At 42.2% G+C, this 27,500-nt stretch overlaps 3 protein-coding genes across 3 annotated transcripts in view; all 3 read left to right on the top strand.

The window, feature by feature from the left end:
- Positions 1–14,865, top strand: part of LOC134436121 (gap junction beta-4 protein-like) — a 21,100-nt gene extending 6,235 nt beyond the window's left edge. The window contains exons 2-4 of the mRNA XM_063185162.1: positions 10,711–11,353; positions 11,703–11,901; positions 13,002–14,865. Of these exons, the coding sequence (XP_063041232.1) occupies positions 11,043–11,353; positions 11,703–11,901; positions 13,002–13,403 (912 nt within the window). The 5' untranslated portion in view covers positions 10,711–11,042 and the 3' untranslated portion in view covers positions 13,404–14,865. The remainder of the gene's footprint in view (positions 1–10,710; positions 11,354–11,702; positions 11,902–13,001) is intronic.
- A 1,229-nt stretch (positions 14,866–16,094) lies between these two features.
- On the top strand, positions 16,095–20,709 carry LOC134436777 (gap junction beta-7 protein-like). The gene is made up of 3 exons (XM_063186126.1): positions 16,095–16,387; positions 19,738–19,927; positions 20,323–20,709. Exons 1-3 carry the CDS (start codon positions 16,095–16,097, stop codon positions 20,707–20,709), a joined length of 870 nt encoding a protein of 289 aa, XP_063042196.1.
- Positions 20,710–25,815: 5,106 nt separating this feature from the next.
- Positions 25,816–27,500, top strand: part of pef1 (penta-EF-hand domain containing 1) — a 24,670-nt gene continuing 22,985 nt past the window's right edge. The window contains exons 1-2 of the mRNA XM_063185163.1: positions 25,816–25,864; positions 27,381–27,500. The exon at positions 27,381–27,500 is cut by the window's right edge and continues 289 nt beyond it. Of these exons, the coding sequence (XP_063041233.1) occupies positions 25,844–25,864; positions 27,381–27,500 (141 nt within the window). The 5' untranslated portion in view covers positions 25,816–25,843. The remainder of the gene's footprint in view (positions 25,865–27,380) is intronic.

Genomic DNA, 27,500 nt, shown 5'->3' on the forward strand with positions numbered 1-27,500 from the left:
TCTGCTTTGAACAAAACTCTGAACTTTGAACACAAAAAGCAACAGAGAACACCACCATTACCAACAACAACAACTAGAAATGCAATCTGAGAGTGCAGACCTCTGCCAAATAAGCTGTTTGATGGAAAATTTCAGTATGTTACACCTTATTTTTATTTTAAGTTTTTCTGCCTTCTTTTTGTGGAGTTAGAAACTGGAATGTCACAATTCATTCATTGTTTCTAGGGGTGTCTAGATTTCTAGGCTAGCAATGGTGAAGATTTTTTTTTTTTTTAATTAAAATCAACTCTGCCAATATTCATCCAATTCCGTTAATACGTTTTTGAGTTATTCTGCTGACAAACAAACAGAAAGACAGACAGACAAGCAAACAGACAAACAGACAGAAAAATCAACGCAACCGAAAACATAACCTCCTCGCCGGAGGTAACAACAACTACAGCTGCTGTTGCTATTACTACTTCTATGACTGCCATTTTATGATCTTCCATCCGCTTGTCACAGATGTTGTTACAACATATTTTTTGTACAAAGTAGTGCTTTTTTTACAATATAATTCTCAATCATTTTTAAGCAAGTAGGATGGATTTTGACCAAATCATGTGTGCTCATACTTAATACTTTGACAACAACGACTACTACTACCACAATACTACTACTACTATGATTACAACTCCTACTACTGTATTACTAGCACTACGACTACGACTACAACTACTAGGCCTACTATTCTATGCCTTTTTTTCTGTCCAAGTTCTGTCATGAATCCTTCTGTGTGTAATGTATCTGTAACTTCGTAGTTTGTGGTTGCTTTGAGGGCATTTAAGGACAGCAAGTTCAGTTGAAGTCACATGGATGTCTTACTCTCCCGTTTCAGGGCTGAAACATTGAATTCACTTCGATAAAGCCAGTTCAATAAAGCCCCTTATTCTGCCTCCCATTGTCAGGCCCATTCACAGGCCTATTGTCAGGTCCATTTGGATGTGCTGTTTAATTACACTAGTCTCTGAGGCTCCATTTAGATAGCGTCTGCACTCTGCAGGGATACCTCATGCTATGCTATGGCACTTAACGTGCAGACACACACACACACACACACACACACACACACACACACACACACACACACACACACACACACACACACACGCACACGCACGGGCACGGGCACGGACACACACACACACACGCACGCACACACACACACACACACACAGGCACGGGCACAGAAACACACACACACACACGCACGCACACACACACACACACACACACACACACACACACACACACACACACACACACACACACACACACACACAAAAACACACGCAAACACACACACACACAGATGAAGGGAAGGCACTTACAACATTACCATTAACATTTGAACAACATGAAGAGCTCTTCTGCATTTTGAACAACACGCACGCACGCACGCACGCACACACACACACACACACACACACACACACACACACACACACACACACACACACACACACACACACACACACACACACACACACACACACACACACACACAGAGACACACAGAGATGCCTTGTTGTAATATCAGAGACACATCCATAGAATCAAGCTGAGTGTAATATAACAGGGTAAGGCAAGTTTATTTTGTGCAAGAGATGAGAGAGCTTCACAAATGAGGACACAAAAACAACAGCAGGAAAGAACACTTGTTAACCCTTTAACACCCCAAATGACAATCGACAATGCCAATATTGTATATGTAGGCCTAGTAAAAAAAAGAAAATGTGCTTCTCTGTGCAGATGTAGTACATATGTGAAGTTGTGGTATGAGAATGTTAGCATGGTCTTCCCATATCCATCGTACAAATGTTATTTGTACAGAGGGTCTGAAAAAAAAACAAGTTGAGGGTTGAACTCCAATGCGTGGCTTATTTTGTCCAGTTGCTAACATTTGGTCATGGCATTGAGAAATTATTAGTGGTGGGAGGGGTGGACTCTGACAGGCCAGACCATTCACTTCGAATTACTTCGTAATCCATGAATGGTCTGAATACGCTTTTCTGGGGAGGGTTTTCAGTCGGTTTTCAGACAACCAGTGTTACCGGCCAATAAGCGAAAGCACTTGGGAGCATAATAACACATAAGGTAATATAAGGTATCTTAGCAACAGTTATGGGCAAAATTGATCAATTTGTGACAATCTATAGCCATATACAGTATTCTAAATGACTTGGTTTTACCTGAGTAGTTTAGCCAGGTGATTGCCTGATTGGATGATCAACTAGTTGAATTGGACATGCAGGTAAAGCATGGTCATTTGAAATATGTCAAAATGAATATTTTGTCCATCACTGCTTAGCAAAGTACTGTTTCTAATCTCACATTGCTCCAGCGTCAATAAGGCCCTGAAAGAACTAAAAGTTGCTTTGGATCAAAGAATATCGGCTACTGTAAATGACACTTGTGTGAGAAACAAAGACTGTTGTCCCTGTTATCCCATTCACTGTGCACAATAACAGTGATGTTGGTATGGAACTCAAAACTTTTTTTGGTAATGTGTGTGATTAAAACTGTGTGTGTGTGTGTGTGTGTGCGTGTGTGCGTGTGTGCGTGTGTGCGTGCGTGCGCGCGTGCGTGCGTGCGTGTGTGTCTGATTAGAAACAGTGTTCCACTTTTCCTCACTGGTCAGTACTGGCCCATGTCAGACATGAAAGGGAAATTTAAAAGGGCCAAAGTTATCTGGAGTCTCTCTCAAATTAGCCTGGAATACAGGATACACAAGAGAGAAGGAGGGAAGTGCAGAAAAATGTGGGGATAAAGAGGGTGTGGATAGAGAAATGCAGAGAAGTGGAGGAGATGGAGAGGAGAGGAGGGGTGTGGAGAGATGGAGAGGGGTGAGAATAGGAAGATAGGGACAGAGAAATGGAAAGGGAAAGTAGAGTGGTTGAGAGGGGTGGTGTGTGTGTACGTATGTCTGTGGGTGTGTTTTGGTGTGTATAGGGTGAATGAGGAGTGATGAGGAGAAAGGGAGGAGCAGAGAAGGATCAAGAGGAGAAGGGGATGACAGAGATGCATGGAGAGACAGATGGAGAGAAGAAGAGAGGTGTGAAGAGGAGAGGAGAGGATTGTGGGGTTATAGAGAGGAGTATGGGAGGAGATGAAAGGAGGGGAAGAGAACAAAAGACAGGAGAGGAGAGGAGAGGGTGGTGAGGGAGGAATGTATGAAGAGAGGGATGGAGAGGGGAGGGGAGGAGAGAGTACCAGGAGTAGATGAAAAAAAGGAGAAGAGAGGGGTGAGTGGGGTTTAGAGGGCCACTGCAGTTCAAAGCACTGTCTCAGAGGAAAATTCAAAAAGACTACTTCTGCCTGCTGAGTTCCATTCAGAGGAACTCATGAGGAACTCTTGAAAAACGTGTGTCCGTGTGTGTGTGTGTGTGTGTGTGTGTGTGTGTGTGTGTGTGTGCGTGTGTGGGGGGGGTGTTTGTGTGGGTGTGTGTCGGTGTGTGGGTGTGTCTGTGTGTGTGTGTTGGTGTGTCGGTGTGTCTGTGTGTGTGTGAAGAGTGGCCTTCATCAGGGACGATGAGCCATGGGTCATCAATCCGCAGTGTGTGTGTGTGTCTGTGTGTGTGTGTGTGTGTGTGTGTGTGTGTGTGTGTGTGTGTGTGTGTGTGTGTGTTGTGTGTGTGTGAGAGAGAGAGAGAGAGAGAGAGAGAGAGAGAGAGAGAGAGAGAGAGAGAGAGAGAGAGAGAGAGAGAGAAAGCATAGTAGGCCCCCTACGTAGTGCGTAGTGTGTAAGTAGGCTATTTATAAGGGTCTTTGAGAAGAGGATGTCACAAGCTTTCATTCCAAGGCAAACGCAAGGCCACCACACAGCAATTTCTGTTGTTATATTTCGGTGTGTTGGGGGGAATACAGGAAGATGGCGTCTTCTGTTCACTCTCTGGTTCGGTGTCAGTATGATTTGCAAGGACGATTCAGTCCTGTGACCCGTCACTGACATTGAGTTTTTGTACCAAAATACTTGTATCTAGCATCGTGCAAACTTTACCAAAGAACGTGGATCTAACAAGAGGCCAAGGCCAATACAACATCCCATAGCAACAGTTGGCCCCATGATTTTCTGGCCACCATTCTGGAATGAACATCGGTCAAATTACATTGGAATGCATCGGAAATGTATACACGATTTCTACATAATATGGTGAAAAACATTGCAGCTATTATATGGGAAATTTTTCATTTACGAATGCTTATACCATCTCATGTGTTTTTTTGGCACAATCAGTGCAGAAGTTAGTTATCTATAAGGCTAAATTTGCCAAAGTAGCCAGCCATATTATGCCTAGCCTACCGTTAGATCCTTTGATACGGCTACTGTTCACTCCAGAATGGCGTATGTGACTGCCTGTTCACTCCAGAATGGCGGATTTGACTAAAAACTGACTCAACCTTATCATTATTATTTATAAACTTCTATTTTTTCACACCCCTCCATTCTTTTACTTTTATTTTAGTATCTTGTTACAACCTTTTCTACTTATATAACTTATTGTAGTTATTGTATTCATAATGGTAAATGTGAAAGAGGAAATGAAATAATTAAAACTACATAAAAATTGTGGGGTATTATGAACCATGGTGATACAAACTGAATAGTGAGTTTGTTATACCATTACAGCCCAATTCAATTACATTACAATTCACTTTTTCTTAAAAAAGGTGTGGTTGTCTTAAATGAAATCTTATGAACGATTCATTTCAACACATTTAGATAAGCAATAAGCCACCAGAGGCCGCATTGGGTTTAGAATATTGACCAAAGGGCCAGATATCATGGGCAACTTGCCGGTGTTAATAATAGAAAATAATGTACAGTCCACTGGCATAAATTGACTGTTTCCTGCACATTAAATTGAAATGAATTTGGATGAATACAGTAAGCTAGGCACATGGTTAATCTAAAACCTGTAAGACCCCTGTCTAGCACTGTAGAATGCTCGTTGAGAGTATCAGGAAGGATTTTCTTATAAAGGCTCTGCGGGGCCATATGAAATGACACAGCGGGCCACTTGTGGCCCCCCGGGTCTCAGTTTGCCCACGCCTGCCCTTAGCTGTTGTAAATCTAACACAAACCCACGGCCTCTGGTGAATTATGGCTGCAGCATCTGCAGTACTAGACTTTGCTGAAAAGTGTTGTCTGTAATTTGTTTCTGAAAAAGTATTTATTTGACGTGATGTCTCAACTGGACTGGGGCTTCCTGTGTGTACTGGTAACACACAGACAATGTTGTTTCAGTCCAAGCACACACACACACACCTCTTGCTCACACCCACACTGAAATCTCTGTCCTCTTACAAATGCATGGAGCTGGACGGATGTTTCCTCAAGTTGAAATTTGTCCCATGCCACCAAACCTGTACACCACACCCTCACCCTTGGGGTAACACACACACACACACACACACACACACACACACACACACACACACACACACACACACACACACACACACACACACACACACACACACACACACACACACACACACACACACGAATTGATAATTGAATGGTTTCCTGAGAGAGAACTTTAGCCATTATAATAATAATAATAATTGTATTTGTATAGCACTGTGTCATACAAGGCATGTAACTCAAAGTGCTTAACAAATGGGAAAAAACATTGTTAGAGATAGATTTAAAAGGAGAGGAGAGATAGATTTAAAAGGAGAGGTATAGAGGAGAGGCAGAAAAAGCAGGAAGGCAGAGGAAGAAGAGATAGACAGAGAATGTAGAGTCATAAGGTCAACGTAGGTTAGGACCAGGATTCTTAGATGTGTACGGTCCATAGTGGCTGGGCCTATCATAAGTCATAGATAGTCACACAGAGATTGGGCGCTCAGGTGCGGCCCCTGGTGGCATCAGGGGTGAGGAAAAACTCCCTTTCGCTTGATTCATAGTTTGTGAGGGGGAAAAAAAGCTCATTGAGGTCTGAGAAAAAAAGACCCCCTGTAGTCAGGAAGAAACCTCAGGCAGAGACCAGCGGCCACCTAGGGGAGCCCCCTGCCAGGGCTGGATTGCGAGTAGTAAGGGCGCTGCGGCGGCTGGGACACTATAACGTCTTGGCAGCTAGGAGTTGGCAAGGATGAAGAGGTGGGTCTTCAGCTGCTTCTTAAAGGAGTCGACGGAGGTGGCTGATCGGATCTCGATGGGGAGGGTGTTCCATCTCTTGGGCGCATAGCAGGCAAACGCGGCGTCGCCGATCTTCTTCTGCGGGGGGTGGGGTCCTTAGCAGCTTGGCATCAGTGGACCTGAGAGCTCGAGCAGGGGCATAAAAAGAGAGCATGTCTGAGATATAGCTAGGGGCAAGTCCATTTAATGCTTTAAATACTGTGAGCAGAATCTTAAAATCGATTCTGTATGAGACAGGTAACCAGTGCAGGTCTGCCAAGACAGGAGAGATGTGCTCTCTCATTCTGGTTCTTGTTAGGATTCTTGCCGCAGAGAATTTTGAATGAGTTGCAATTTGTCAATTAATTTTTTTGGGAGACCAGAGAAAAGAGCATTGCAGTAGTCTATCCTACTGGTGACAAAGGCATGAATAAGTTTTCTCAGCGTCTTGTCGGGGGGCCAAGCCGCGCACTTTGTTGACATTTTCTAAGATGGAAAAAAGCAGATTTTTTTATCTTGTTGATGTGAGGCTCAAAGCTCAAATCCGAGTCTATGACCACAACCTAGGCTAGTAACCTTATCTTTAATGTGTATGCTTAGGTCACCTAGGCTTGAGTGGAGTTTTGCACGTTTTTTCTTAGGCCCAATGAGCAACACTTCAGTTTTATCTTCATTTAATTTTAGGAAGTTACTGTTCATCCAATCTGTAATGGCAGACATGCATTTAGTCAAGGCATGAATGGCAGTGGTTTGGCTAGGCTCGACAGAGATATATAGTTGAGTGTCATCGGCATAGCTATGAAAATCAACATTGTGCTCTCTGATCATGGAGCCCAGGGGCAACATATAGAGAGAGACTTCTAATTTAGTTTTCCTCCAAAGACGCTCGGTTACTCTGCATTTTCTTTTTAAGGCTCTAAGTGAGTCATTCATCCAAGGTGAATACCTAGCTCTGGTTCTTGTCGTCGTTCTAATTGGAGCTATGCTATCTAGAATTCCTCTTAAGTTGTTGTTGAAGCTATCAACCATTTCATCAGGTGTGCAGTGACCATTTAGTAGGTCACCTGATTTGATGAGGTCTGAAATCTTAAGCTCAGCAGAGGCATTAATGCGTCGTCTGTGAATGACATTGTTGGGTGTGCTAATTTGTGTTGAAATGTCAAAATCAAAAAACACACAGTGGTGGTCGGAGAGGCCGACGTCCGTGACCGATATATTGTTGATGTCAAGTGCATGTGAAATAACAAGGTCAAGTGTGTTGCCTTTTCGATGGGTAGGCTGTTCTGTAACATTCTGGACGACACCGAATCCATTTAATGTGTCTAAGAAAGACTTGGCTATTGCGTCATCTGATTTATTTACGTGGATATTAAAGTCGCCAGCAATTATTGCTTTGTCATAGTTAGTAAGTACGTCCGACATGAAGGTGGAGAAATCAGATAGAAATGACGAAGAGAATTTCGGTGGACGGTACAGAACAATAATGATCAGTTTGAGGTTTGCTTGGACCCTCATTGCCATGTATTCAAATGAAGAGAAAGAGCCCAGATTCATCTTAGTACAATTAAATTTGTTGGAGAAAAGTATGGCTACGCCTCCGCCTCCGCCTCGTTTCTTTGGTCTCGGGGCGTGAAGGAATTTGTAATCGGAAGGGCAAGCCTCAATAAAAGTAGCCGCCCCGTCGTCTTTAAGCCATGTTTCGGTAAGAAACATAAAGCTTATGTTTTTGTCCGAGACCAGCTGGTTTACTACGAAGCTTTTGTTGGTCAAGGACTGCACGTTAAGTAATGCAGCATTAACATTCAAAGTAGTAGAGCTATTGTTTATGCGTTCAGGTGCAATCGTAATTAGGTTGTTGTGTACACAACCAGAGGGTCTATATCTGCGAGCTTTCCTACGGGTAGTGACAGCGTGGATAGCTAGAGGGGAACTCTCTGTTGGGCACGCAGTGTCTAAATTGGTGTAGTGCTTTGGATTTGAAACACCTGTTAGTCAATCCAAGGACCGGTGGGCTTCGAGGGTCCAGCTCTAGGTTGGTCGCGAGGAGACGAGCGCCAGATCTGTTTAAGTGCCTTCCATCTCGTGCGAAGAGGTTACGGCGGTTCCAGAAAGCGGAGAAGTTGTCAACGTAGGGAATGGCTTCTTGGCGGCAGTGTCTCATCAGCCAGACGTGCAGTTGGCGAATTCGGGAGAACTGGAAGGCAGAGAAACAAACAGAGGGGATGGGGCCTGAGATAGCGTATTTTTTTCCAGTGCTGCTAAGGGTATTAATAAGGGAGAGGAAATCGGACTCAAGTTTTTTTAGACTGCTGCAGCCGGATGTCATTGGAGCCTGCGTGGACGATGAGAGTTGTGGCAGTAGGATACTGTGACAGCGCGTCCGGCACATTCGACTGGACATCGGCTACGAGAGCTCCAGGTAGGCACCACGTCTGGGCGTTTCGTAGGGTTACGTGGCGAACCATCGAAGATCCTATGAGGACTGTTGATGGTCCGCCGGGGTTCTGAATGGGCAGGCTGCTCTCGGGTGATTTGCCTGGGGGTGGCGAGGGTCCGGCGGCTTCTGGGTCGCCACTATTTGTGGTAGAGGCTTGGGCACCTGGTGGGAGGGGGGGACAGGGTCAGTTTCTGCATCGATGACTGAGTCAAGTACAGAAAAACGATTGCTAGTCACTAGAGGTGGTGAACATTTCTGCAGTACTCCCCTGCCCGCCGTTAACCACCTCCGTCCAGCTACGACGCGCGGGAGTGGAGCACGGTGGATTCGGGGGGACTTCGGCTGGTGTTTGCTGTGGCTGGGAAAAAAGATAGTGTAGTTAGGTTGGCGCTAGTATTACTGGTTTGGTGTTTCAACGTGGTGTTATGGGATTTTATGACTACCTCGCATTGTAGCCGGCGAATGTCACGTCTAAGTGTTTCAATCGTCATGTTGGCTTTGGCTAGTCTTTCATTAGCATTAGCTAGATCACTGCAGGCGCAGGTAGAGTTGGCCATAATTAGGTCTGCGGATGCAGCAGAAAAGGTTATTTTTGCGAGATAGTTGGTGTAGTGTTGCAAAATTGACTATGAGGTGAGGTGAAACTAAAGCCGAGTAGGGCTCGGCGCGAAAAAAAAAAAAGATATGTAGGCTAGCCTGGTGGAAGGCAAAAATCTATTTGGATGGTGGGGAGGTTAGCCTATGTGCTTATGTTGTTGTAAGAGTGATAACAAGGTAGCGCTAAAGTAATACTACATCGAATCAGTTGTTTGTAGTTGTAAGTTTCAGACAAAGCTTTTAGGAGAAAAACGAGAAGAAACTTAATTTCGTCCGAGTAGCTCCTCGACGGGAATAGCTTGATCCGGAAGCGGAAGTGACGTCTTAATTGACTCTATGGGTTGCTTTATGTAAGCTACTTCCTGACTCATCCCATCCCATTCATGGACCTGATCTTCATTGGGCTTGGCCAGGGATGGGATGTGGTGTGGCAGGGGGCACTCATTCACATGTGTTTTCTATTTTCCACCAAAGATGGAAGAGAAAGAGAACGTAGGTCAGGACCGAACAACAGAAACGGCACGCAGAGGAAAATCATTGACATAGAGACTTTGCCTTCACATGTGCTTCTTTGCCGACAACAACGGCTATAGAAGGAACGAAAGAAAGAATGACTGAACAAAAAGTGACAAAAACAACCTGAGCTACACTCTTTCAGCTGGGTTCAGCTGGGTTCATTCAGATGAAAACAAAAAGAAAAGGAACGAACTGAAGTCAGGAATTACAGAAAAAAAATGCAGGATTAAAAACAATTGCTGCTAGGTAACGTATGAGGCAGCGGTTTATTGTCTAGGAAGCAAAATGAACGATTTAATATATTCAGGTGTATAAAACACAGAAGTGGGCCCTGCCGTGGCCTAAGGGTAGGGCACTGGGGTGCTATGACAGAGACCCGGGTTCGATACCGGCCTGGGCTATTTGTCGATCCTTCCCCGTCCTCTCTCTCTTCTCACTTAGTATTTCCTGTCTCTCCCCCACTGTCCTGTCAAAAATAAAGGTAAAAGCCTAAAAACACAGAAGTGGAACCAGATATAATTTAGACAAGTGCCAAAAAAACAACCAGGAACAAAAAATAGGAATAATATTTCTTCAATAAAATCAGAACATCAGAACTAACACCTGGGGGAGACCAAGATACCTGACAGCTATGGAAAGGGTAACAGATGGAGGTGGATTGCACACCTAAAAACTGTTACGAATGGAAAATGGAGTGTATAAACATCAGCATTAAATAGTGGATTTAGAGGTAGCTCTCGGCATGGAGACTGCCTGTTAGATGTATTTTGTATGTGGCTCGTGACATGGCTGTTTTTGCTGGGGGCAGCCAAAGCTGTCAGCAGCCCTGGCTGTACAGTAAGTGGTTTCAATGTCAATGTGTTTTCAAGGTGTTTTCCAAGCCAAGGTGTTTTTTTTTTCCATTCACAAGAAAGAAACAAGAAACACAGGCTAGAGATTGAAAGAAACTGCCTTTGCTGTAATCTATTTGACCCACCTGTCTTCTCTTATTTCTTAGATCTCTGCACCCTGATCCCTGCATCCTGACATCTCCATTGCGATTGTTTCTCTCCTGGTACCTGAAGCTATCCAGACACAACCACTTCTCCATCTCTTTTCGCCAGACAAGATTATTTCCAGATATCTTCATCCTCACCTCTTCCACCTAGCCTGTAAGCCGCTCAATCTCCCCTCTGCTGGTCCTTTAAGCACCCAAACAACAGCCGCTTCATGCCCTCTTCATCTCACTCTTAGAAACAAGAGACACATCCCACCCCCTCCACCTCTCTTTCTCCACCTCAATATCTCCACTTCTCCGCCTCTCCACTGGTCACCTGAGCCCTCTCCACGATGAATTGGGGGGCGTTAAATTCCCTCCTCACAGGAGTGAACAAGTACTCCACAGTTTTTGGCCGCGTCTGGCTCTCCATGGTCTTCCTGTTTCGCGTCCTCGTCTTTACCGTGGCTGCGCAGCGCGTGTGGGGCGACGAGAACAAGGACTTTGTCTGCAACACTGCCCAGCCTGGCTGCCCCAACGTCTGCTATGACTTCTTCTTCCCCATCTCTCACATCCGCCTCTGGGCCCTGCAACTCATCTTTGTCACTTGCCCCTCGCTGCTGGTAGTCGGACACGTCAAGTGGAGGGAGCAGAAGGACCTCAGGTGTGTCTGTGTGTGTGTGTGTGTGTGTGTGTGTGTGTGTGTGTGTGTGTGTGTGTGTGTCTGTGTGTGTGTGTGTGTGTGTGTGTGTGTGTGTGTGTATGAGTTTTTTTTATTCATTTATTAAAAATTATAATGATTATAATAATTATTAATATTTTAAAATTGCTTGCTTGCTCGCTCACTTGATTAACTGATTGATTTCTTGCTTGATTAATTGATTGATTGATTAATTGATTGATTGATTGATTAATTGATTGGCTGATTGTGAATTGAAGTGAGAGTTGCTGTGGCCACACCTACCAGCTTATTTCACCCAAATAATTACTTTCCATCCTAATAACTACCGCAGATACACCACCAGTCATGATGGCCATCACTTGTATGCCAATCCCGGTAAGAAGCGAGGGGGTCTATGGTGGACCTATCTGCTCAGCCTGATCCTGAAGGCCGGCTGTGACGTGGGATTCCTCTACATCCTGTACCATATCTACGAGGGCTACGACATGCCCAAGCTCACCAAGTGCCAACTGGCACCATGCCCCAATGTGGTACGTATAGGAGTCACATATTACCAGTACATACAGGAAGATAAGGAGTGGTTATATATATTTACTAAAATGTCAAAGATACATTAAACAGCGTCTTTTAGTTGGGCATTTGTATTGCTATATTATATTGCACCATTCATACATGCCCAAGCGCACCATGTCCAAACGTTGTGGGACATGCTGCGTTGCGTATAGGACTCTGCATACTGTATACAGGAAGATAATGATTTCTGATCAATATTACTTTTGGTACATAGTGGAGTGGAGTTTTGTGATCATGTCCTCTTTTTGTAACTCAGGCTGCGTACAAAAGTCAGGTGGCCTTCAAATTAACTCTTTTGACTACTATTATTTTTGTTATTAAGATTCCACATGGAGTGCGCTAACACACTGTACCATGAATGGGTAATGGTACATGCCCATGGGGACCTAGGTTTGATTCATTTCAAGCCTGCATTATTTCCCAACCCTACCCCAACTCTCCCTCCCACTTTCCTGCTACTCTTCAGGGGTGCATTTCCCAAAGCCATAGTTGCTATTGCAATGCAATTTCCCATTGACAACAACCCAAATTGCTAACTGGCTAACAAGAACGATTTGGAGAAACGCACCCCAGTTTTGTGTCACAATAAAATATATTATTTAATAAAATGAACTAGAAATGCACTCAGAGAGTACAGACCTCCTCCAAGGAAGCTGTTGGATAGAATATTTGGCTATGTTACAACCTATTTTTTCAAGTCTTTCTGTCTTGTTTTTGTGGAGTGAGAAACTGGCAAAAAAAGAGAAAATGTAAAACAAATCTCCCAATGATGAAGAATTAAAAAAAAAAAAGCAACTAGATTCGAACCGTGATCCGGATCACCACCAAAATGTTATCTCTTGTTCCTATTGTCATTTCCAACAACTCCATGAAATCTCATCCAAATCCATGCATAATTTTTGAGTATCCTGCGGACAAACAAACAGACAGACATACAGACAGACAGACAGACAGACAGACAGACAGACAACGTGACTGAAAACAAAACCTCCTTGGCGGAGGTAAAAACGGTTATTCATGGCTCTACAGGTATGTCAACTATGGGTTTGCATTGCAGGTGGACTGCTATATCTCCAGGCCGACGGAGAAGAAGATCTTCACCCTGTTCATGGTGGTGTCTGCCTGCGTGTGTGTGGTGATGTGCCTGATAGAGATGGCCTACCTGGTGGGCCATAGGATCCACAAGGAGATCACGCGCCACAAGAAGAACCGCCAGCAGCTCTTCGCAGACAGCCACGAGCTCGGGACGCTGGCCCCACCCAGAACCTCTCGGTACCAGAACCATAACCCCGACCAGAACCAGGAGAAGTGGGTCGACCCCACGCTCTCCAGGCAGGTGTCTAGAGCACCGTCCAGGGCTGCGTCCAGGACATCGATCCATAACCTGGCCAATAGCAAGAAGGAGGAAGCAGCGGCGGCAGCAGCGGCTGCCAAGGAGAAGGAAGCAGCAATGTGCTGATATATGCATACGTATATTCACACACATATTCACACATATTCACACACACACACACACACACACACACACACACACACACACACACACACACACACACACACACACACACACACACACACACACACACACACACACACACACACACACACACAAACACACACACACACACACACACACACACACACACACACACACACACACACACTCACACACACACACACACACCGTCTACTGGCTTAAAGCCATCGTTTTGAAACACACACCCACACACACACAATTCTGGAATTCCGTCTGCACTCTTAGCTGCTTCTGGAATCTCAGGTGGACCAACCTGCTTTTGAACATGTTTTCTCTCTTTGCATGCGCTCTCAATTTGTTCAGCAAAACAAGCACTCAAAAAGTCACAACAAAAAAGGAGGAAGTTGTGACAGACCAGTGATTCTTGCCCGGAAATGGCATAGATTTTCTGACATTTGTCTGACATAAATACATTCATAAGAAACTTAAAGGTCAACACATGTTGTGCATTTTGTCTGTGTTGTGTTTGAATCGGCTTTTGGTATCTAAGGATGGGTATTTACAGGTGACTGTTTGCTTTTTCCTTCTTCCGTCTTAACAATGCACTTTAATTGTTAATTGTTTAGGGAAGGGGGAAATGGGCATTGTTAGTGTGAATGTGTGTGTGTGTGTGTGTGTGTGTGTGTGTGTGTGTGTGTGTGTGTGTGTGTGTGTGTGTGTGTGTGTGTGTGTGTGTGTGTGTGTGTGTGTGTGTGTGTGTGTGTGTGTGTGTGTGTGTGTGTTGTCATTATCTACATAAATTACTCCTGGCAAGCACCCAGACCTAATAGTTCAGTGGCAGTGATAAATGAAGAAAGATGTCTCGATGCTCTCAACAAGGCGAAGATGGACCTTGAAGGAAACCTTTTCACAAAGGCTTCTATATATTTTCATGTGTAAAGTTGAAAGAGATTTTTGTACAGTCTAAAAAAGTTTGAAAAAAGTTCACTTGAGTTGTTTAGTGAATGTGCTTCATGCAAACCTCTGACGCGGGTGAAAAAGAACAATCTGTAAGAATGATGAAATGCTAATTTTAGGCCTACACAATTTTGTGCTTTTATTTATTTTTTCTGTGTGTATGTATATTTTGAGATTATGAAGTGTTATATGCTTTATTTTATGAAGAATAATACTGCCACCAAAAGACCAAAAAGCATATGCACAAACACACGCATGCACGCACACACACACACACACACACATACACACACACACCACCACCACCACCAACAACAACGACAACAACAAAAAAACGTAGTGAACACTTTAGTACACACCTTTCTGTGTCATTGCTTAACAATACCCTTCCTTTTGTTCCCATTGTTGTTGTGTTGCATGTCTTTAAAATGATTGTTATTAAATCTGTTACAAAGACTTATTTGTATTTTTCGTAATTAAACATTTATTGAGGAAAAAACAACAAGTGGTGATCATTGAGTCGACATACTGTATATATATCATTAAACTCTCTCTCTCTCTCTCTCTCTCTCTCTCTCTCTCTCTCTCTCTCTCTCTCTCTCTCTCTCTCTCTCTGCACACACACCCACACCCACACACACACACCTCACATGAATGAATGAATGACTGAATGAATGAATGAATGAATGAATGAATGAATGAATGAATAGCTTCCTGAGAGTTCATTGTCTCTCCTTTTACTGTATTTGCCAATGACTCATACACTACCATTCATAAGAATAGTCTCAGTACAACAGTAGATAATGGGCTAGAATTCAGTTAACATGGGCAGGTGGGACCCTCTAATTATTTATCACAGAAGAAAATAAATAAATAAAAGGAACCAAAATTAGGAACAACAGAAAAGGCAAAGAATCTGCGGTTAGCTCACCTGACAGTGTTTTTTTTTAATTATTTAGGCACAATGAACCCATTTTTGTTATAAACACAGAAGTGGAACCTTAAAGGAACCTTACAGGTATGAAACAAACAATCTGGAACAGCTGGAATGAACAAAAATAGGAGCATATATGTAAGAAAAAAAAGGAACCGAAATCAAGAACGACAGAGAAAAAAAAGCACAAGACAAAAATCAGACAGTGCTTTTGTTATTAAAGCAGCACACAATGAACGAATGTTAGTAAAAACACAGAAGTGTAACCGTAGAGGAACCCCTCAGGTATGAAACTAAGAAACAGGAGCAGCTGGAATTGACTAAAATAGAAGCAGAAGTATGTACAGCACGTATTAATGCAAAACAGAATTGAAACCTAAGATTGGGATCGCTGATGGAAATAACTGACGTTGCATTACACAGGACGTGCTATTTAAAATAGCCAATCAATCTACATTGAAACTGTGCAAAGCGGACACTAGAGCATATATAAAAGTGACAAGTGAGTAGTGGAGACTTGATCAGGATAAAGGGCTCTGTGGCAGATATACATACTTGACTGACTTGCTACTTATTTTACATGACACTAAACTACATTTGGCTGATTTTATATAAAGAAATGTACAGGCTCTGAACAAGACATTGTTTGATCTTCAACTCCTCTGCTGGTTCCAGAAGATCCATTGTGATAGCATCTGGTGCTCTCAACATCCAGCCTTCACAATCGCTCTATCCTCATCTCCCCATCATTCTGCCACTGCTCCCACTGACTCCCAGCCAAGATGACCTTTGTGTGTTTTAAACATGAGTACTCCACGGTTTTTGGTCGCATGTTGCTCTCCATGTTGATTGTGTTCCGCGTTCTCGTCTTTGTCGTGGCTGCGCAGAGTGTGTGGGGCGACGAGGAAGACGGCTTTAAGTGCAACACTGCCCAGCCTGGCTGCAGAAACGTCTGCTACGACTACTTCTTCCCCATCTCTCATATCTGCCTCTATGCCCTGCAACTCATCTGTGTCACCTGCCTCTTGCTGCTGGTGGTCGGACACGTCAAGTGGCGCGAGCAGAAGGACCTCAGGTAACAGTGTACAGAGACAGAATAACTTGATCTATTTTTAGTTTTATTTTGTCTTATTTTATCATTATTATCTTTATTGTCTCCAACCAGAGGTTATAATTTTAGCAGAATTGTGTGAAAGGGACTTTGCAAAATAAATTTGATAAAGTATAGGCTTACAAGTACATATTGTCAGTGTGTATTGTTTTAAAACATTTATTATTGTGTCATATCACTGATTCTTGAGAAAGCGGCTAAAACATGTCTCTGCAATAAACTGCCAATTCTGTTGAAAATAAACTACATTTTCATGAACAAAATGAATCCAGGTCAAGACACAGGGGTCTGTTACATAAATGTACAGTCGTTTGAAATATTTAAGTGTAATTTTATTACTTTTCATGGCTATAAACCTGCCCACACCCTGTAAAAACAGCTGTCCCAAGGACAGACATCATCATTTCAATTGACTTAAAATGTAAAAATCACTGATATTATTGAATAATATCACCATGATGTGAAAGTTCATATTGAAGTGGTTCTGCAGATATGCACATAGTGCGTGTAAAGCAATAATTACTACTATTTTCTGATTGCTCAAAGTGTGTCCAGCATATTAGTCACCACCGTCAGATTTTTTAAAAAAGACAATAAAATCAGGTATGCGCAAGGTCATTGTCATTACTTAGGACCCCTTTTCAAACCTTTAGATCTACTGAGTACTTCACCATCACTGAAGCTCCTGTAAGTTTACTAATTTCTCCTCAATTTGATAATTTGTTTGGACACTGGTACTGTCCCAACCATAAACTGTCAACACCGTCGGGGGGTTAATAGTATTATTGTTACATAAATGTTAATTATATATACTTTTTCAGAAGCGTCATGAAGCCCCTAAGACACAGAGTGAAAACGAAGTGGCTAATGTGAGCAAAAAATGCATAATATGTAAAAGAGTGTTTTTTTGTCTCACACACCGTCAGATGTCACCACGTCAGATTTTGTTCGCTCCTCATCATCTTGTTCCATATTTTACTAAATTGTGCTGGTTAATGAAACATTACCATACATGTTAGTAATAATTGTGACCCAAACTTATACTCCAGCCTCCACTGAGGTGCATTTGGAGGTTTTTTTTTGTCACAAAACCTGACGGTGGTGACATCTGATGTAGTTCACAAAAAAAGCATGTGTTTTACATGTTTTTGACAAGTTTTAAGAATATGCTTCCAATAAGTATCTACAATTATGTTGAATTGTAAAAGTAATTCACTTAAATACAGTAAACTTATTTTTGTACTTCTAATTCTGTCTGACGCTGGTGACAAAACCAAGAAAGAGCCCATTTTATGAAAAATGTAAAATATGGGGAGCTTGGCCAATACATTCACTGCACAGCCAAGACGTTCATCTATGATAATACACCTCTATATTTTGGATTTGAACAACTTAAAACCTGTTTATGCCACATTTTCAATAATCTAGGCCTACTTCCTAGAGTATCTAACAAATGAAGAAAAAACACATGCACAAACATACTGTGCACACACAAAAATAAAGTGTTTATGCTAGATGTCATTGACTTGAGAGGGCTATTTATTTTGCTAAATGTAGGTAATAATTAGGTCACTTTCACCACCTTCAGATTACTGTCACCACCGTCAGTTCTTAAGTCACCACCGTAAGAAGGAGTTTTGGACATTTTAAATGAATGTGCTTACAAAATTTTCCTTTGTAGTTGTTGAATTATCAAAGTAATAGCAAATTGAAGCCTACATGAATATTTGTGAAATTACAAAAAATTGTTTGATCTATTTAGCCATTAAGTAAGCATTGTCTGACAGCACATATTTTTAAATTAGAACACATGAAGCAGTATTAAAATAGAATGAAAGTGAATTTTCAACATTTAAAGGCGTATGTGTGAACCAAAAAACACACACAATCACTTCAAAACTCCAGATACATATGCAACCAAATCAATACACTTTTTATTGCTTTTAATTGTGTCTGACGGTGTTGACAAAAAACAAGGTATGATCGGAGAAAAACCTGATTTCTGAAAAAAATGGAAAATGGGGAGATTGGCCTTGTGCATTTCTGAAAAGCCAAGACCTTTGTCTACGAGGATATACCATATTATTTTGTAATTCACTTCGTTTTTTTCTTTCAAGATTACAACCTGTTTTAGCCACTTTCTCAAGAATCAGTGATATATGTTAGATTTTTTTGCAAACATAGATCTTTTGCGATGGGCTAATCATTGTTATTACTGACTCCCGCTTCCCGTGAAGGACATAACATTTAAAAAAGTGGTTAGGGAAGTTGACTTAAAGGGGGATGCCACTATTTTGGGGCTTAATACAGTTAAAATCGTTGGCCAGGGTTTATATAGGTGGTAAAGTGTCTTATTTTTCATGTAAGCCGTTGTCTTGCTTTAAGACAAGTTAAAAGAGGTAGCATGTCGCTAAGCTAGTGAAAGTCAATGGATCCGTGTAGCATGTAGCAATGCTACATGGATGCATTGACTTTCACTAGCTTAGCGACATACTCCCTCTTTTAACTTGTCTTAAAGCAAGACAACGCTTAACATGAAAAATAAGACACTTTACCACCTTTATAAACCCCAGCCAATGATTTTAACTGTATTAAGCCCCAAAATAGTGGCATACCCCTTTAAGATTAGAGGGTTGTATGTTGGAATCCCACCCCAACCTCTCCTTACACCTCCATTCATGGCTGAAGTACCCTTGAGCAAGACACCCAACCCCACATTGTTCCAGGGACTGCAACCAATACTCTGTAAATACCTGTAAGTAGATTTAGAGAATAGTGTCAGCCAAAGGCCTCTGCATACTGGTTCCGTCAGCACTGCGGATCACTATTGTTTCAGACAATTTCAGTTACCCCTGCGCACGGGCGCAGAGGTGCTGTAAACATTGAATGGGCAATTATCATCACAGCAGAGCATGGGTAGTTCAATTAAATTCAACTCAAATTTATTAAGGACCATGTACAATTAAAACATAAATGTTGTCATTTTATGCATTGTACTACCAGAGTTAGCCTCAGGCTAATTTACATCACTCACATGAGTGTCCCCTACAACCCAACCCAATGCACATACACAACACAAACAAATCAACATAAAAAAACATTAAAATATTCTGTCAGCACCATAAGCCAGTGGTTACAGTTTTGACTGTTTTTCAGTGGGCATCACAGTGACATCCGCAAGGACAGGTAGGGACCTCGGCGTGGCTGTGCAGGGGTTGTAATAAAAAATAATAGAATAGACATTGACAGAGCAGTGCTCTGCGCTTAATCAGAACCGGTGTGTGGAGGACCTAAATGTAATGTAATGATCACAGGGACACCACCAGTCACCACCGCCACCTGTACCCAGGAAAGAGATGCGGCAGCCTGTGTATTACCTACCTGCTAAGCCTGATCCTGATGGCCGGCTCTGATGTGGGCTTCCTCTACGTTCTCTACCACGTCTACGACGGCTACGACATACCCAAGGTGATCCAATGCCAAGTTTCACCATGCCCAGGCAAGGTACGTTTAGGACTCACGTCACGGTAGATAAAATGATGAATGTTTTGTAATTTATTATAACAATGTGTTCATTACATTTTATTCACTGCCCTTGTTACATGAATTGCGTACAGTTTACAACATGAAACTTTATGTACCAGTACTTATGCTTATGTAGGCCTACATATAGGCCTACTGTGTCCTTGGGTTAGGTTTAGGGATTTCATTCTAATATAACTAATATTATTACAGTATGGTGTTCATACAAAAAATGAAGTGTTACCTCATATAGGCCTACTGTATGTATTTTATTAATAATAATTCATATTAACAGTAGTAGTATAATAATAGTATTTATTGTGATTTTTCATGTGTTCCATGTTTCATTTTTGCTATGTGTGGTGTGTATTGTATAGGTGGATTGCTTCATCTATCGGCCGACTGAGAAGAAGATCTTCACACTGTTCATGGTGGTGTCGGCGTGCGTGTGTTTAGTAGTGTGTCTTTGTGAGATGGCCTGCCTGTTTGGCAAGAAAATCATGCACTTCATGTGCACTGTCAGAAGACTTGGCGAATTGGTGCCAACAACATCCTCCCAGTACCATGACCATAGCAGTAGCAACTCAGAGATGCTTCAGGAACAACAGTGGGACGACCCAACGCTCAACCAAGCACTCGACCAAGCGTTTGGCCCAACAATATCCATGCAGAATACCATCGAATGCAGCATCCAGTATCACGGAGAATCCTCAGAAACACCAGTGGGTTGTCCAAATGCTCAACAACAAACCCCAACTCCATAGAAGTTGGGACACAAGGTAAATTGTGAATAATAACAAAATACTGCCATTTTCAAAACTTCTGATTCTCCAACATGATCTCCAAAAATTCCGTGCTCCTGGACACGGATGTTAAGGACACAAAATCCGTGTCCAGGAGCACGGATTTTGCCAAAATTCCGTGCTCCTGGACACGGAATTATTTTCGGTGACAGACACACAGAAGTGCTCTCTCTATACTCCCACAGCTCTATGTTTCCACAGTCTTGTGTTTTCTCAGGATTTGTCTAATTTCAATTTTTTTTCTAAAAAAAAACACATTTCTTACTGACAGGTTAGGTTTAGGGATTGTTTTGGACTGGGCACAACTAGTTTTCTTTCATTCATTATGAATTTGATAGCCTAGCAACCAATTGGAAAAGGTATTTCTCAAAAATATGTCTTTAATGACAGGTTAAGGTTAGGGAATGTTTTGGTCAGGGCACAACTTAAATTGCTATAGCATTATTTTGTTTAAGATTAGCATTTGGTATGTATTTTCTAATGATAGAGTTAACACAGTGCTGTGGTAATAGCCTATAGAAAGCACTTCCGTGTGCCCATCACGGAAAACAATTCCGTGTCCAGGAGCACGGAATTTTGGCAAAATCTGTGCTCCTGGACACAGATTTTGTGTCCTTAACATCCGTGTCCAGGAGCACAGAATTTTTGGAGATCAGGCTGGATTCTTACATTAGATGGAGAATGGCACAAAGAAAACATATCAGCCATCAAAACTGACCAAAATTATTGTTTGGGGGGATATTCACGGATATGTAAAAACAACACGTCTCAAAAGAGTTGGGACGGAGACAATAAAAGGCAGCAAATGTTGAGGAAGACAAAAAACAAAGCAAAAGACAACACTTAACAGTTAATTACATTAACCGATGAGATGATTCTATATAAAAAACAGTGTTTATTCCTGTCTTGGACGTGATTTCACCAGCTTAAATGGTGAGTGTATTCCTAATCATGTTTTGCAATGTTTTCCTTTCTGTAGTGCTTACAGTGTGACAGGTCTTGACCAAAAGCCCGGCATTTTATCACCTACTGGTCCATGATGGAGTTAAACTGTTAAAACATAGTAGAGAATGCAATTTGTCCTTATTATGTGGCAGTAATTGAAGATCTCCCCACAAAATATAATGCATGAGTGGCTTTTCATTCTGTTTAAAACCCATATCATTCAGCACTATATTTACCTCTACAGAGAGGGAGAACAATTTAACCAATGCACTACTGCACCCCCATGCCATCAAAGAGGCTGCCTTTTGAAGTTAGCACTAACACAAGTTGGATGGTCCATTTTCACTGTAGCACAGGATGTACAAGACTCTATTATTTTCAAAAAGAATTGACTTCTGCAACTTCTGCTGACTTCTGTAAACAAAGGACAGTTTCCCGTGTCTTCTGGGTCTATTTCAAGTGATCTCGGGTGCATAGGAGAATGTTAAACCCATCACTTGCACACATGAAGCGTTCTTAATGGTCAATTTTAAATAGCTGTAATTCTTAGAGTGCTAGAATGAGACTACAGCCAATACACTTGCACTTTAAATGTCTGTATGAGCACTGTCTATGTCCATACTGTCTTAAGTCCATGTATAAGTACTGTCTATGTCTATACTGTCTATGTCCTTACCTAAATTAGTCTATGTCTGTATGGGAAAGCAAGAAATGTAATTTCAAATTCTTTGTATGACCAGTGCATGTAAAGAAATTGACAATAAAACCTACTTGACTTGAATACATATTTCATGATGTCATGAACCTATACAATGATTTTAATGCCAAAAATATGTCTACACTCAATCATGGTATATCAAAAGGAATTCAAAAATGTATGTAATAACGATGGTAATTATTCCCTCTGCATCTTTAATTCTGAGTGACAGCCTGTCTGTGATGGTCTTATACCTGGACACACATATTGTCCATCACTACAATTCATTTTGAAATATTCTTCTTTGTTGTTTTATCTTATTTGGATGTTTATTATATTTCACTGATCCCCATCCCAACTTATTTGAGACGTGTTGCAGTTATCAAATTAGAAATGAGTATGTCCCCCAAAACAATATTTTTTCTCGGTTTTAAGACTTAATATGTTGTCTTGTCACTATTCTCCATCTAATGAATGGATTGAATGTTTTGAAAATGATAGCATTTTGATGTGATTCACAGTTTACCAAACGTCCCAACTTCAACGGAGTTGGGGTTTGTAAATGCTCGACCCAGCGCTTGACTCAACGGTTGACCCAACCATGGGTGTAATTTTAGTCGGGGACGGTGGGGACATGTCCATACCACTTTCAAGATAAACCTAGCTTGTCCCTACCATTCTTTCACAAATGTAATGCAAAAACAGCATATCCGGACCATTTGCGATTGAAATGTCCCCACCATTTTTCGAGCCAAACATACACCTTTGGACCCAAAGCTTAACCCAGTGCTCTACCCAATGCTCTCCAGGCAGCAGCCCATCGAGAGCAGCCTGTAATAACCGGACCAATAGAAGGAGGCTGCAGCAGCTGCTGTGATGGAGACCCAGATGTGTTGATACATACGCACGCACGCACACACACACAAACACACACACAAACACACACACACACACACACACACAAACACACACACACACACACACACACACACACACACACACACACACACACACACACACACACACACACACACACACACACACACACACACACACACACACACGCACAGGGGCTGGGTAGGGTGGGATGGTGTGTGTAATCTAGGTACCGAGTGAGTTATACTGTTTGCAAACTATGTGACATAATGGAACTAGTGTATCTGGTCTGGATGCTCTCGACAAGGCAAACAATGGCCTTTGCATACAGCTGAAACTTTTCACAGAAAAATATATATTTTTTAAAAACATTTTTTTCTAATACTGTTGTGTCGTTTGGGGAATTTACAGTGTCTTCTGCTTTAATTACTATTAAATGAAAGTGCACTTGTCAAATGTCTGTGTTGCAGCGCACACCTCTGAGCACAGTGAAGGACATATGAAGAGAAGCAGGCCTGTAATCTGGCATATACTGTAGTGTAGGGCATTTCCTGGTGGTCTGACGCTCATCTGGGGCCAATACTGTTGAGTTTTTGCCTGGTTACCACTAGACCTCATCACAAGTGAGATTAGGTAGGTCTGGAGACCTGCCTACTGTAAATTCCGCAGGGGGCGGAATACTTGGCCATTATGACACCCTGCCCTGCTCTCTGATTGGACAGAGACACTGTAAAGGTTGTGCTATTATGACCCACCCGTCCCGCTCTCTGATTGGACAGACACAGGGACCATGCTCTGGTCCGTTTCTGATCAAAACTTCCAAACTGTCTTTCATATCGCTACGATTGTGTAGAACTAAAGGCAGTATGGGAGTTCCCAGGCTAGTTGGGTTCTTTTGTACATTATCTTAAATATTTGCTCACAATTCAGAAGGGGGCACAAAAAAATACCTGGACCTTTTTTGGTCCTTAGCCAGCCCTGAACTGAAGCATATACTACTGTACTATACGTACAATGACACATCACGAGATGCTGACAAACTAACTCTCTCTTCTTAAAAATATACATTTTTAGGGCTGTTTGCCTTTATTTTTGACAGGACTGTGGAGGAGAGACAGGGAAGGATCAAGAACTGACCCGAGCTGGAGTTGAACCCAGGTCACCGGCATACTAACCAAGTGCCCTAACTTTAGGCCACGAAAGGGCCACAAACTAACTCTCTTGCACTATATGGCCATCACTTTTAGAATGAAGACTAGTATCCTGCATTTACATGCAAATGTACTTTAGGCCTATAGTCTGCACATTTTGTGTTTGTATTCACCTTATTATCACACCCCTAACCCCACCCCTTTCAACTTTTTTCATGCTACTAAAGGCTTTACGGTCTACTCGTTCCTTTTAGGCTGTCTATATCCCTTCTGAATGATTTAGCACAACTGCTTCCCAAATAGTAATGGTGCTGCCCTCGTAACTGTGGATAATAAGGTGGATTCACTTGAGTTTATTTCCCTATTATGCACATTATGCATGAATGCTGTGTGACTGGTTGGTGTCTGAAGTGGACTTTGCTTTATTTTATGAAGAACGGTACTGCCATCTAGTGATGAAACACACACACACACACACACACACACACACACACACACACACACACACACACACACACACACACACACACACACACACACACACACACACACACACACACACACACACACACACACACACACACACACACACACACACACACACACACACACACGCAAGCTCACTTGCTCAACACATAGTCTATACCTTTGAGAATGGAAGGGAGTGTCCAGTGTTTTCACCAAGTTATGTAAAGGGCTTGGTACATATTTAACTTGCTACTAAGCACCACCTACACTTCAAGTAGCCTAATAGTATTCACTGTAACACACACACACACACACACACACACACACACACACACACGCGCGCGCGCACGCGCGCACACACTTGCCTAACAACAAGAAAAAACACACAAACAAGGAGTTGGTTGACTCTCTGGATAGGGGTCAACGTTAAAAAATGAAGGCAACCTTCAAGACCTCTGGATCTTTATTGCCACATGGTTTCCTCGTCTGCATAACACTATGAGCCACAATGTAACAAAATGTCAAGTAGAAACACAAAAGAGCAAGGAAGAAGATGTAGATGTTGCCCATGCAACAAAAGAGTTATGGAAATTAACAAACACAGGGTTATAAAATTAATAACTGGGGATCTTATCACACTACCCCTATTCAGATGTTAACCTACTTAGAAAACTAGGGCATTCCTCTGCTTAAGTCTATTCAATTCGAGCCAAAGAATATGAACGAGACGCATAAATCCTCCTTGGATACAAAACACCATTTCTGTCTGTCAAAAACATTGGAAACATTGTATGTGTCATTAGAGTGAGCGTCAGCCTTTTTCCGAGAGGATCGTCCAATCAAAGAACTCACAACTAGGTGTGGCTTTGACTGGCATTGGTGTAATCCAATCAGCTTGGGAGGGGCGGGATTCTATATAAACAAATTTCAACTCGGCTCGGCGAAAGAACTTCTAAAAATGAGTTTTCACTACGGACAGGTAATTTCCGGGTCGTGTATTACTATGTTTCTTTTGCTTTGATTTCATGAAATTTGATTCATGTTTGTGATTGTTTGTGGAATGGACTGCATTGTGTCGAAGGATACAGATCTCCTCATTCACATCCTTACTTGTTGGCAAACTTGTCAAGCTCACTCTTATTAGCTCGGTGTTAGCCTCCCAGCTAGCTCTGAATGGAGAGCAGTAATCACATTATCGTCAGTCTGCAGGTATTTGTTTTGAAAGAAACTAATATAAAGCTATTGTCTGTGCAACGAGATGAACAGTGAGTGGCCTCGGTTATACAGAATCCGGGAAAGCTGTCGTGATAAGAATGTCGGAATGTGCCCGGTTAGTTCATGAGACAGAATGGACTGGTGGTTGACACATCAGTCTGTTTTAGGTCAGTCTGACAGTTTTGAGGTGCCAATCGCGCCACTAACTAACATTTTTGTCTTTGACACGGTCGACCTCATCAATCAAATTTGTAACAACACTTTCAGGTTGCTGTCAATGTTAAAGTCGTTCTATAGCAGGAAGAGCATTGGCAACAGTTTGTTTAAAATAGTTGTGGACTGTGGACACAATATACATGAGCAGCAGAAAGAATTTGTGCATTTATTTTTGTCCATCGTTATAAAGTAGTGATAACAATGTTGCCAATGTGACATGACAATGCACCAAATGAGAACAGTTAATGTTTATAACATGCTGGCCTGCCTAGCCTACTTCTAACCCAATATGTATGTGATCTTAAGAGGAAGGCTATCTTAAAACTTATCTTAGACTGTGTGATGTGCTAACGTGTTGATGTGCTAACGTGCCTCCTGTTCACAATGGTTGAGACACTTGGGAGTTGGGACCTAAAGTGACATGTGGCCCTCCTAACATTGTCTACTATTGGCTTTAACCTATGTGCACACAATGTGTGCAATATTTCTTCTGGTAAAACTCTTAACCTGATTCCTGTGCCACCAGGCTGTAGTAGGCTATGTGGGCACTGAGTGGGCAGTGTGACAATATGTGTAGCATGTGGGCAGTGCTGTAATGGGCAGACTATTGTTGATGTTTCTAATTCTTCTGCTGCATGGTGGGATTAATTAAACCCGACTCTTGTGCCGCAGGGCTAATAATGCATTGGCATGTAGCAAGGCAGTTGAGGTGGTGGATTGTGGAAACATAACATTTAACCATTTAAATGCCTAACCTGACCTCAATGATACCTGGACATCCGACTGGGCACTGTTATTGCTCCAGTGCCGTGATTGATATTTGTGCGTCTAATCGTACACAGTCATTAATAATAATGTCATTATATACGCCATGCATTAACTCTGTGTGAGAGTGGTCCATTCGCTGGGTTTAGCTATAAACATAAAAATTATGCACTTAATTATTTGACAAATAGCAATGTCTAAATGAAATAACTATGCCACATATATGCATGGAGGCAATGTAACTGTTCTGATGTGATACAGTACGTGGCTGGAATGATCCATTTCTCTGTATACCGCAGGGTTATCCAGGCGGGGGTCCCCAGCACCACCCTCCCCCAGGGGCACCCTACAGAGGCCAAGCCCCAGCAGGGGGTTCCTACGGAGGGGCCCCTAACCAGCCAGGCGGCCAGTACGGAGGG

This window comes from Engraulis encrasicolus, chromosome 20 (genome assembly GCF_034702125.1).
Source record: "Engraulis encrasicolus isolate BLACKSEA-1 chromosome 20, IST_EnEncr_1.0, whole genome shotgun sequence".
Classification (NCBI taxonomy): domain Eukaryota; kingdom Metazoa; phylum Chordata; class Actinopteri; order Clupeiformes; family Engraulidae; genus Engraulis; species Engraulis encrasicolus.